Genomic DNA, 12,122 nt, shown 5'->3' on the forward strand with positions numbered 1-12,122 from the left:
AAAGGTGGCCAAGGCAGAGGAATGCTGCTCCCTGGCTTGATCCTCTGGCCTGTGCTCAGCCTGCTTTCTTATACAACCCCAAATCACCTGTCCAGGGGTGGCACCACCCGCAGCATGCTGGGCCCTCCTGTATCACTCAGCGATCAAGAAAATGCCTTGCAGACATGCCTACAGACCAGTTTGATAGAGGAAATTCCCCAGTTGAGATTATCTCTTCCGAGGTGTGTCAAGTTGACAACTGATGTTATCCAGCACTCCTTAATGCTATTTTCTTCCTACTTTTCAGGTGATTTCCTAAAAACCTTGGAAGACCCAGATTTGAATGTAAGAAGAGTAGCCTTGGTCACATTCAATTCTGCAGCCCACAACAAACCATCACTAATAAGGGATCTCTTGGATTCTGTTCTTCCACATCTTTACAATGAAACAAAAGTTAGGAAGGAACTTATAAGAGAGGTAAGTTAGGTTACAATATTTATCTCAGCTTGTCTTTTTAAATGTCATATACTTGAATGTTCCTTTTTGTTTTAACAGGTAGAAATGGGTCCATTTAAACACACAGTTGACGACGGTCTAGATATTAGAAAGGCAGCTTTTGAGTGTATGTATACACTTCTAGACAGTTGTCTTGATAGACTAGATATCTTCGAATTTCTAAATCATGTTGAAGATGGTTTGAAGGACCATTATGATATTAAGGTAAGATGTTTGTGAATGTTTATAGAATGTTTTAGAAAACTTTAACAACTTTTGTGCTTATATTTTTTTGTGTAGTTTTATTACGTGTAAGAAAAATTAGACTTAATCAAATTTTTTAGTATGCATCTTATAAACTGTAATGCACAAGTAGCAAAAAGACATTGTGACATCAGTTGATACACAAGAATTATTCAAACCCTCCTCCCTTTTTTTTTAAAAAAAGGAAGTAGACCCAGAACTTTTAAGAGCTGCAGTTCCAGCTTGCTTAATGAACAGTCCTTACTATATTCTTTCTCTCAAAAGAATCCAGATAAGTTTTGCTGCTCAAAGTGCAAATCTGTGGCATTTTAAGCCTGTCTTGATGGCAAACTGTAGTTGCTTCCCATGGACAGCTTTTTCAGTTTCCATATATTGTCTTGATTGGTTTTCTTGGACTGTATTTGGGCCTAGGCTAAAGGATAGCTTTTTCTTACAGGATATACTTTGCTCTTTCAGTACAGGATATATTTTGAATATCAAGAATTGTGTTAAAGGATAACCTGGGAAGAATGTCTTTTCAGATATACAAAACGATCCGTAGAAGCAATTAGAGAGGATTCATACAGCTTCTTAGGGTTCTGAGCATGGATTTTGCTTAGTATAACTCTTGTTTTTCTGCTTGCTCATTTCCATTTTTAATATGACAATAAAAGGGTAACTTAAAAATAAAACAAGTAAATTAATCATGTCCTTTTCATCTTTTCCATTAGGGCCTTTGGCCTAGCAGAGCAGAAGTGGCTGCCGAGCAGTAACTGAGCCATAGTACCAGAATTTCCACTTTTATGAAGTAATTCTATAAACTTACAGTCCAAGGGAAAGATAATTATGAGTTATTTTATGTAGATGTTTCAGGTTTTGTATGTATTAATTTGAATCATAGTAACCTTCCACCCTAAAAATCTGATGAAAAAGTAGAAACTTATAAATTGTAATTTTAGTTTATTAATTTTCTAGTTAAGTGAATTTCAGTTCTGTTGCACATGAGCTTTTTTTTTTTTTTTTAGAAATACTGAATCTCTTGTTTCATCCTGGCAGGTGAAATAATACTCTCTGGGGATGGGACTGAGGAATTGGTGTGTTTTAAAAATTTCCCAGGTGATTCTAATGTGCAGCCAAAATTAAAGACCAGTTTTCTAGTTTTGTATTCTAGAACCATACAGTATTTGAAGTCTCCTTAGCACTTAACCTCAGATAAAGTTTTGAAATGAATCTGTGATTCTGAGTGGCAAATGACATTAAATGAAGCTTTGTTTTGCATACTAGTAATTTTACTTTAAAAAGGTTTGTCAGAATTTAGTGTTTTTGTCATTAGAAAAATGTCAAATCTTGGACATCTGTATTGATGTCTCAGTAATTAAGAGCACTCACTGCTCTTTCAGAAGACCCAGGTTCAAATTCCAGCACCCACATGGCAGCTAACAACTATCTTAATTCCAGTTCCAAGGGACCTGGCACTCTCTTCTGTCCTCCTAGGGCACTACAAGACACCCATACATATAAAATAAAAATAAATTTTAGAAAAATTAAGAAAAATGTCAAGGCTAATTTTATCAATTTTTATTCCTAATAGATGCTAACATTTTTAATGTTAGTGCGACTTTCTACCCTTTGTCCAAGTGCAGTACTCCAAAGGTTGGACCGACTTGTTGAACCACTACGTGCTACATGTACAACTAAGGTAAATGTTAAAACTTTATGACCATGAACTTTTTTTCTTATTTTAATTAACATACAATATAGTTTGATGTTATTGTTATGTTCTTAATGGTATTTAGATCTACTTCTCTCTCAGTACTCCCCCCCCACTACCCTTTGCCCAATTTAATGAACTCATATATATGTAATATAAAATGTAATCTATTATATACACATACTTATATTTATATATATAATAATGCCTATAGAGTCTAATTTGTGTTTCCAGATGTCCTTCAGTGTGGGTCAATCCATGGGTCCACCCACCAAATATCTCATCCCTGTAAGACACTGTCTTTTCCCCCTTCCCAGCAGCCATCAGTTGCCAAAAGTTCCTTAGGTTGGCATGGAATTTCTTGCTTCTGTATGTCTATACTGGGATTTTGTTGGATTTGAGCTTGCATAGGACTTGTGCATGAGTTCATATGGGTAAATGACCAACTGTCTAGAAAACTGCTTCCTTATGGTCATCCACTACCTCTGGCTCTTAGAATCTTTCTGCCTCCTCTTCTGCCATGATCTCTGAACCTTGGGAGGCAGAGGGTTGAAATAGGTGTCCTGATCAGGGATAAGTATTCATTCTGCAGTCTCTTGTTCTCTGCACATTGGTAATTGTGGGTTTCTGTGTTAATCACCATCTGCTGCATAAGGAAACTTCTCTGGTGAGAGTTAAGAGATGGCATTTATCTTAAGTGTAGAAATTGCATTGAAGATGTATCTCTTAGGGCTAGTGTCTCATAGACACTTATTCTCTGGTTTGACCAGTTCTGGAATTCTGTAATCTCCATCTGTTGCAAAAAGAAGTGTCTTTGATGAAGGGTGAAAAGTACATTTGTCTGTAAATATGAGAATGCATATTTAGAATCAATTACGTTGGCCTAGGGATGTCTCTCTTGGTTTCTTGGTAGGGGCCAAAGTTCCCTCTCTCTTTGTTTCAAGTAAGTGGGCCTGGATTTTCAATCTTTAGAATAGGGCTGGTGTAAAATATTCCCTTAGAAGGAGACAGCTAACCAGCGTGGTCTTGCATGCATTTAATCCCAGAGGCAGAGGCAAGCAAATCTCTGTGAGATAGAGGCCACTCTCGTCCACATACTGAGTTCGAGGCCAGCTGGGGCTATAGGGAGACCCTGTCTCAAAACAAAAACAGCAATAGCAACAAAAAATTTCTGGTACACTAGTGTTTTTGAAAGGCTGTTCAGTATTCACTGTATTTACAGGGTGCCTTTTGGATGTACAGGAGAGTTAGGAGTAGGAGAGAGTACTTAACCAAGAATTCCTGTGTGTAAGTTTTGTTGATGTAAGAACTGTACGTTATAGCATGTAATCTAAACGTACTTTGTATTACAGGTCAAGGCAAACTCAGTAAAGCAAGAGTTTGAAAAGCAAGATGAGTTAAAGCGATCTGCCATGAGGGCAGTAGCAGCGCTGCTGACCATTCCAGAAGCAGAGAAGAGTCCACTCATGAGTGAATTCCAGTCACAGATCAGTTCTAACCCTGAACTGGCAGCCATCTTTGAAAGTATCCAAAAAGATTCATCATCCACGAATCTGGAATCGATGGACACTAGTTAGATGCTTGTTCAACATGGGGACCATTCCATTTGACCTACAATGCACTGAATTGACAACTTAATCATAAGACATGGGAAGAGAAAGTGTCTAAAAGCTTCAGAATGTTCCACTTTTTTTTCCTTCATGGAGTTTGTTCAGCTTTCTTCCAATGTTGTTTTGTAGCATTTACTTCAGAAATCTGTATTTCCATAATCCAAAGTTGTAAAACCACTAATGTTCTAGTGGTTAGTGCAACATTTAAAATGGAAACTAAGTTAGGATTTATGGAATGTGGAGCTAGGGTCCAGTATCTGTTTGCCCTATAATGTGTAGGATTAAAATGTTAAAATTTTGTGACCATGAATTTCTTTGTTTTATAAATTTTCTCATTTCAAAATCAAAATTTCTGCAAGACAAAACCATGTTTTCTTGTATAACTCTTTCGGCAACATAAATTGATTTTTAACTGGCAGAGAACATCCATATAAGACTTGTTACATTTTAGGGGGATTGGCAGTTTAACAAAGATAGTATGAACAGTTGTATTCCTATTGCACACACTAATTTTGCATGAACAGGTTTATAAATACGTATTGTCTATAAAACAGCATGTGTAGATTATTAATAATACATCTTAAAATAAGTATTAATGCAATTTTCAGGCATTTATTTTTTGCACAGGAAGCACATTATCGATATGGTGAGAGGAGGCACATTATCGATATGGTGAGAGGAGTAAATTTTTGAAGCTGGTTTTCTTACTGCCAATGCTTATTTGCCAGTGTTTTCAAGTCACAGTAGCAATTCAAGTCACAGTAACAATTTGCGACTTTTTTCTATTATAAATTGTCTCAACACATTTAAATACTTAGTTTTTCTCAGCTACATGTTTGTGTGCGTGTATCTCTACCTGGAAGTTCTCAGAGCCAGACTTTATTCATTCCTGTTGGATGTCTGCATTTATTATTGAAGGATAAAAATTTTATCTATGCTTTGAATTTTGTTATTAGGAAGTTTCTGACACCAGCTATCACAGGTTTGTTAGCTAATATTTTCTTTAGTTGAAATAGATTTTCTCCATGTGTGTAGAGTTAATTTACGTATTGTATTTGGTAAGTGTTAACTAGGTTCCTGATCAAGGGATCTGTGCTGGGGGAGAAAAGCTTTTGCAGTTACCTTCTGTTGTGGTTGAAATTTTATCTGACATTCATTCAGTGAGCTCATTTCACACTGTAGACTCTTCCCTCAAATTCGTGGTGCTCCTGTAACCAGAAGAACTATTCTGAAATAAAAGACATCTCCTATGCTGTGCAAAATAGTTTACATGTATTGAAGGAGGCAGTTAACTTGAGTGACCATTTTCAAGTAATCAGATATTTGAAAACTGCATCCTTATATTTCAAACTGTGAATTAGAAGTACTTTTCCTGCTGTAGTACTTACGTACTATAACAATCAAATATGCAGTGGTTTTAGTTGATAACATATTGTGGTTAGTATATTAACAGCTTGATTTTGAATGTTCAGATGACAATTCAGAACACAGTGCTACTAGTGAGGACTTGACATGGAACATTAGATGAGGTTTCTGCCGTATTAGAATATGGCAGATAATTTTACACCGTAATTTGCATAAAGGTATAATAGGAATTTATTTTGAGGTGTTAGTTTATTGTGTACTGTGTATTACCATGGTATAAGTTGTGGATATAGTTAAGTTTTGGTTACATGGTTTCACAATAAATCTCAATACTGTAGGCTCTTGGACTGAATAGGAGACTTTTGACAGGCATATGTTTTGTGAATGACTTGGTTAATTACCCACGGTGAAACCCAGATGTTTTGATTAGATTTTTCCTTAGTTTGTTTTTAACTTCAGGATGCGTACTCTTTAAGTCTTTCAAATTGGCTCATTTTCCTGAATAGCTAAATTCTTGTAGTACTGAAGAAAAATACTACTTCTAACGGTTTTAGTGTTAATTTGCCTATACATACACAACAAAATTGATGTCAGAAGGATGATGGGGGTTGGGGAGGCGTTAAATGCTGAGTCATACTAGTTCAGTTACTACTTCTAGTAATACTGTGGTTCAGATATTGGAGTGGAGGTAGCAAGGTGAAGAGTCCAGGCACACTACCTGCCACTCATAATGCTGACTAGAGAAGGTAGGAGCTTCTCCGCGTAGAGGTTCCTACAAGTCCGTAGGAAGAGCAAGCTGTTTGCCAGTTTTAACACATTTAAATTAGTTTAGTGTTATTTGGATTTTTCTTTACTTTTTGATCTTTTTGAGACAGGTTCTCACTGTAGCCCCAGCTGGCCTGGAACTCACTATGTAGACTAGGCTGGCCTTGAACTCAAAGAGATCTGCCTGCCTCTGCTTCCTGAGTGCTGGGATTAAAGGCAATCTGGATTTTAAAAAAGAAAACCCAGTATGGATTGAGTTTTGAGTTTATGTTGTCATGCATGTAAAACTTAGGAAGAAAGGAAATTTGGTTTAGTAGAGCCTTAACCTAAGAAGTTACTTATAATGTCAGTAAAATTGAATGATACTATTTAATCATATATTTTATTAATGATATCTGAAACTTGCTTAACTATTAGAAGTTAGAATTCTTAAAAGGTTGGAATATGGTGACTTGTTTAAAAATTTTGTATATTTACATAATTTTTATTTAGTTGTAATTTAACAGCCAAATTAGTCCTTTTTATCTATACATTTCTTGGATAAACAGATAACACGGGTATATATAATTAACCACCTCTAGAGAATGTTTTGATGTTTTTCTATCTAGCTCAGCTTCAGACATGAAGTCATGATTGAAGTTCAAAATGCTGAAGTATGTAAAACCTTCAGCTTTGGGAGAATTCATTTAACTTGTTTGTAAGTCCTTAGAATGTCATGCATTCCGTTACATGACAGTGTATGGTGATGTTTTGTAATTGAAGTAATATTTTTTTGCCCATATTAACTTTCACTGCAAATTTTCAGGAAAGGGAGGATCATGAGTTCAAGGCCAGCTTGGGCTACATAGTGAGATTCTCAAAAAAACGGGATGAAAAATATAATTTGTCAAATTAATTTCTGATATTTGGATATGAAAGTTAAAATTTTCAAAAAGTAAAATCTGAATTCCAACTCATGTTTTAAATTGTATCTTAATTTTCAAGCTGTTCCTACCCTGATTCATACCTTTTTTTGAAATCTTGTTTAATCTCCTATGGAATGGAAAATTGACATGATGATAACAGGTCATTTACTGTTTGGAAAAAAAGCTACATTATTCTTATTTTACCTGACTTTTCAGTTGCCTAAAATTCCTTTGTACTTGTGGTTGTAAAAATGGAAGAGAATGGAAGTATTTGGCCACCAGCTATTAAAAGCTCACCAGATAAAGCTGTTAAGAAAAACAAAATGAAATCATATATTCTTCCTTTCCAATACAGTAAGTTGCTTTTTTTACTATTAATGCTAATAAAGATTTTGTGAAGACCTGTACTGTGGTTTAGGGCATAGGGCATAGGGCATACTGAAAGGAATATGTTTTTTCTGTTTATGTTAGAAAGCTATCTTTGAGTCCCAAAAAGGGTTAAGTTTTTATAGGGCATTTTAAAAGCCAACCTTAATTGAAACTACCAAAGAGGTGATGGATATGATTGTGCTTTCTTGGACCTGTATTATCAGATTTCTGAATGGTTTAGTAGATCTGTGTTGGAGCCTTAGTACCTTGACTTTCAGACCTTTAAATTCTGATTTAAATTCTGATGTCAATCTCTATCTGTGGTGATTGAATATGTTTGTTTTCCTCAGGTCGTCATAAGAAAGGAGGGGAGAATACTTACTTGAAATAGAATTCTTTGCAGATTAGTATGGGGATTAGTATATTTAGCCATTGTTGGTTAACAGTTGATGTTCATTGACTTTTATTTTGAATGCTCACATATACACACAAAAATAAAAGGCTATGGATGCCATGGCAGTCCCATCTCTTACTAGTCTGTAATAATCTGTTACTCTGAAAAGCTGATTACCTTGTTTCATAGATATTTCACATTTAAACACAAAAGTCCCAACTGCTTACTAGGTGAGAGCAGCTAAATGTATCTGATGCTGGTTACCTGTAACCCTAGTGTAGCATTTTCAAAGGACATGTATTTGCTTGCTTGCAATCATTGCTATATGTAAACTAAGTTAGGCTTTTCCTAAGAGATGCAGAAATAAACTGGTTCTCTAGTAATGAAATTCATGTTTTCCTTCAGAATTTATACTGCAATAGAAAAATTCATGTTAGTTTAGATAAGAATTTTGGTCTTGACACTGTTAAGAGTTTGGACTTGGTATTGTGGGATGTGCTGTGCATTGTGAGATAGCATCATCCTGATTTCTAGGTGCAAGTACCAGTACCACTCCTTTCTGGTTGTAGCTTCCAGCATCAGTCCTAGACATTGATCTATGTCCCCAGATGAGGGGAGATGGCATTGCCTTGTTTCAGAATTGGTGTTTTGAGAAAGAAGTTTCTCATTTCTAGCAGCTATAGCCAACTGAGATTAAGTAGGTATTTCTTTTTGTTGGGTGTTTTTTTTTGGACAGGGTCTTCCTAGTCCCAACCAACCCAACTGGAAGTCACTGTGGACCAGGCTGACTTTGATCTCCACCTGCCTCTGCCTCCCAATGGCTGGGATTAAAGGCACGCGCCATCTTGGTGTTAAGTTAGGTATTTGGAGAAGGTAAATAAATAGCTCTCATGTTTGGGTTACCTAAGAGTTTTTCCTGTGTGTCAGTTTTTCATCTTTGTTTAACTACTGCTTGTAATTAACCCATTCTGCTAATTAAAATTTGAATGATTTAGTGGAAGCTGGTTTCTGTTACATATAAAATGATCTCTGATGTTTTAAATGGATGCTCTTTTTTTGTTTTGTTTTGTTTTTTTGAAGCAAGGTCTCCCTGTAGCCCCAGCTGTCCTGTAGACCAGGCTGCCCTTGAACTCACAGAGATCCGCCTGCCTCTGCCTCCCAAGTGCTGGGACTACAGACATGTGCTACCATGCTCAGCTTATGGATGCTCTTTTATAAATCCCTTAATCTTTTTTTCTCTAAAGTGGCATCCTTGGTAGAAATGAGATTGTAAAAGGGCCACTAGCATAATGTGGGGTATGAGGCAGTTTAAATGCTTTGTGGCCACGAGGATCTAATGCACTTGAATTCTTTTTTTTAATAATATAAATATTTTATTGAAAACATAATTATAACATTGTAAATGTTATTTAAGGTATCTGAAACAATTCAGTAACAGAATATGTAATATGTGTGAATGCAAGTGCACCCACCCAAAGAGCAGAAATTTATGAAATTAGAATAGAACTGAAAAGTGGGCATTTCTACAACTGCTTGGTACTTCAGTGTGCCAGCTTTTAATAGTGTAAAGTCTGTCCACAGAAATGATTTAAAAAGAGATTGTCATCTTGATCATGACATAAACCACTAGACAAATAGAAGAACACTCAACAACTGCAGAATGTACATTCTTCAGAATGGCCCATATGCTAGGCCACAACTCGAATCTTGATAGATTTCAAAAGTTTGGTCATCCAAAGTAACTTTTGATCTTAAGAAAATGAGCTTGCTATAAAAAACTTGAAGATTAACTGATAGAAGAAATAACTCTTTAAAAAGCCAGTGAGGCAGAGTGCTAAAAGAAGCTTGAAACTGCTAGATAATGAAACTGCTGAAGCCTAGCATGCTAAATACATCATAAAGACATGTTGGGCTGAAATTTGTAGTTTTTAGTATCTACATTAATTCAGAAGTATTTGAAATTGGTAATTCACCTGCCAACGTGAAAACTACTTGAAAGAGATGGAGCTAAATTCAATATCAGTAGAAGAAAAAGTAAGGCACAAGTAAATCTTCAAAATTCATTTTTTTTATTAGTTTGTCCATTAATTTGCTTTCTTAGACTTGTTTCCCAATGTGGGGCAATTCCCCGTTTATCTTGATGCCAAATCATGACAATTTTTTCACAGTTCCAAAGTGTATTTGAGAACAGCTGTATAGTCGGTCTAATTTTAGCAGGTTTTTGCTGTTTTTCTCGGGTTAGCTCATGATCAGTGACAAAATATTCATGTGAATCTTAACTCCCACATGAGATTTTTGAAGATGAATGATAGTAGACCAATGGCTGAAAAACTACCACAGATTGTCTGTTTTTTTAAACAACCACTGAATGATAGTCTTTCCAGCTTTGAAACTACATGGGAAAAATAATAGTCAAAATCATTTTGCATAATAATAAAATGAGGCTAGTTTGTCAGGAGTTTTGAGTATAGAGTGGTGACTGAGTTTGGTAACCTTGAATACTTTGTTGCATGGAGACTTTGTGTTTAAAAATCTATGCTTAGGGCCACCAGATGGCTCAGCAGGTAAAGCCACTTGCCACCAAGCCTGACAACTGATTTGGATCCTTAGACCCATATGCAGGAAAGAAACAAGTTGTCCTCCAATATCATGTGTGCATGCCCCCCTATAAGATTAATAAAAAAATTTTAAATTACATTTAAAAACTTAAATTTAGCAATGTTTCACTGTCGGTTCTCTGCACAATAGATTCCAGCAGTCAGAGATGTATGTGTGGCTGCCCAGAGGAGAGCACCACTTCTGACACATGCACTGCTGTGACTCTCGGAGTGCTCTACATGTACACACTAAGTATAAAATGATGGCACCTGTTCCAAAAGGAAACTACTACTGTTTCCTGTGTTTGGATCATCGAATGAAAGGCACAGCAGTTTTAACTTTCCCTTGCTAGCTCCTACTATTACTAGGAAAGTGCTGTCAAATAGCGTGGTAATAGGGAAAGTAAAGAGCTTGCTGTAGCTTAGGGTACAGAGGTTCTGGTCTTGGGAGTTACATTGCATGAATGGGACAATATTGGCGAAAGTATGGAGGCATGGTGTGTTCAGGAACCTAGTGTGGCTAATTGAGATTATAAGTGGAGGAGGGTAATGAGAGCCTAGGAAGGGCAGCAGATGGAGACCTTGAGTTTGTTTGTAATCCAGGTAGTGATGTGATTTGGATTTGAAAGATGAGGTACGGTCTAGAGAATGGAATGCAAGGTACTACTGATGAGGCAGGACACTTCTGTGGTAGTGCAGGTGAGAAGGATTGGTAAACTGGACCAGTGTCATCTGGGTGCAATACACAGTCCCTCCACATAGCTGATTGAGAAGAAGAGTGTTTTATTCTGTGTCCGTTGGCAGCACGGGAGGGAGAAATGTACTTCCCATTTTGCTTGACACACAGGATAACCCAAACGTCATTTGGGACATGCTGGTTTCTGCAGTAGAGGGACCTGAGTGTTGAATCGCTTCTGATTTTGTGCTCTCACTTGAAGTGGCATACCACTTCTCACCACATTTTGGTGGGTTAACGGGTCATGTTAACGTCCACTGCTGAATACTCATTCACAAGGTTAGTGAGAATAATCAGCTTCCAACTGAGCTGGGGAGTGATTCTTTTTTAGGGAGAAGCAAGGGAGAAGGGTTAGGTCAATTGTACACTCCACTGCAGAATGCCGTGTTGCTATTAGAAATCCCTTTCAATCACCCTGCCACTAAGCTCGTGTATTTTGCTTTATGTCCTCCCTTTACCTTGCCTTCATTGTATACTACAAACCCCATCCCCTTCCTCCAAGGTAACATTACCATTTTTTTTTTTTTTAATCAGTAGCACTTAGTGTTGTGGAAAATCAGTTAGGTGCATCAAATGCTTGTTCATTAAGAAAAAACAGTGATCTCTCTAAGAGGGCCAGGACGTTAGATGTACCCTCATTTAACAGTCTTCACCCCATGAGTTGTTTTGATCAGTCCTTATCTTCACATCCTTTATCCTAGTTTTTCTTGATTTGTAAATTGAGAAATATAACGGCATATTTGTGGAGCATAAGGTAGTGTGAAGTGATTAAAGCTAACACACCCATGACTCTAAATACTTTTTTGTGGTGAGGACATTTGAAATTTTAGCAATTTTGAAACGCAGTTATTAACAATAGTTACCATACTATGCAGCACATCTAAAATACTTCTGAAACAACCTATTTCAGTCAACGTCTTGGTTTGCAAGCTATTATTTGGGTAATTACATTC

The 12,122-nt window shown here is 36.6% G+C and overlaps 1 protein-coding gene across 1 annotated transcript in view; it reads left to right on the forward strand.

The window, feature by feature from the left end:
- Cand1 (cullin associated and neddylation dissociated 1) overlaps positions 1–7,554 on the forward strand; it is a 47,439-nt gene extending 39,885 nt beyond the window's left edge. Inside the window, exons 12-15 of the mRNA XM_008846960.3 lie at positions 287–456; positions 535–699; positions 2,309–2,416; positions 3,781–7,554. Of these exons, the coding sequence (XP_008845182.1) occupies positions 287–456; positions 535–699; positions 2,309–2,416; positions 3,781–4,005 (668 nt within the window). The 3' untranslated portion in view covers positions 4,006–7,554. The remainder of the gene's footprint in view (positions 1–286; positions 457–534; positions 700–2,308; positions 2,417–3,780) is intronic.
- Positions 7,555–12,122: the final 4,568 nt, after the last annotated feature.

The sequence above is a fragment of the Nannospalax galili genome, unplaced genomic scaffold, assembly GCF_000622305.1.
Source record: "Nannospalax galili isolate Female #2095 unplaced genomic scaffold, S.galili_v1.0 scaffold463, whole genome shotgun sequence".
NCBI lineage: Eukaryota > Metazoa > Chordata > Mammalia > Rodentia > Spalacidae > Nannospalax > Nannospalax galili.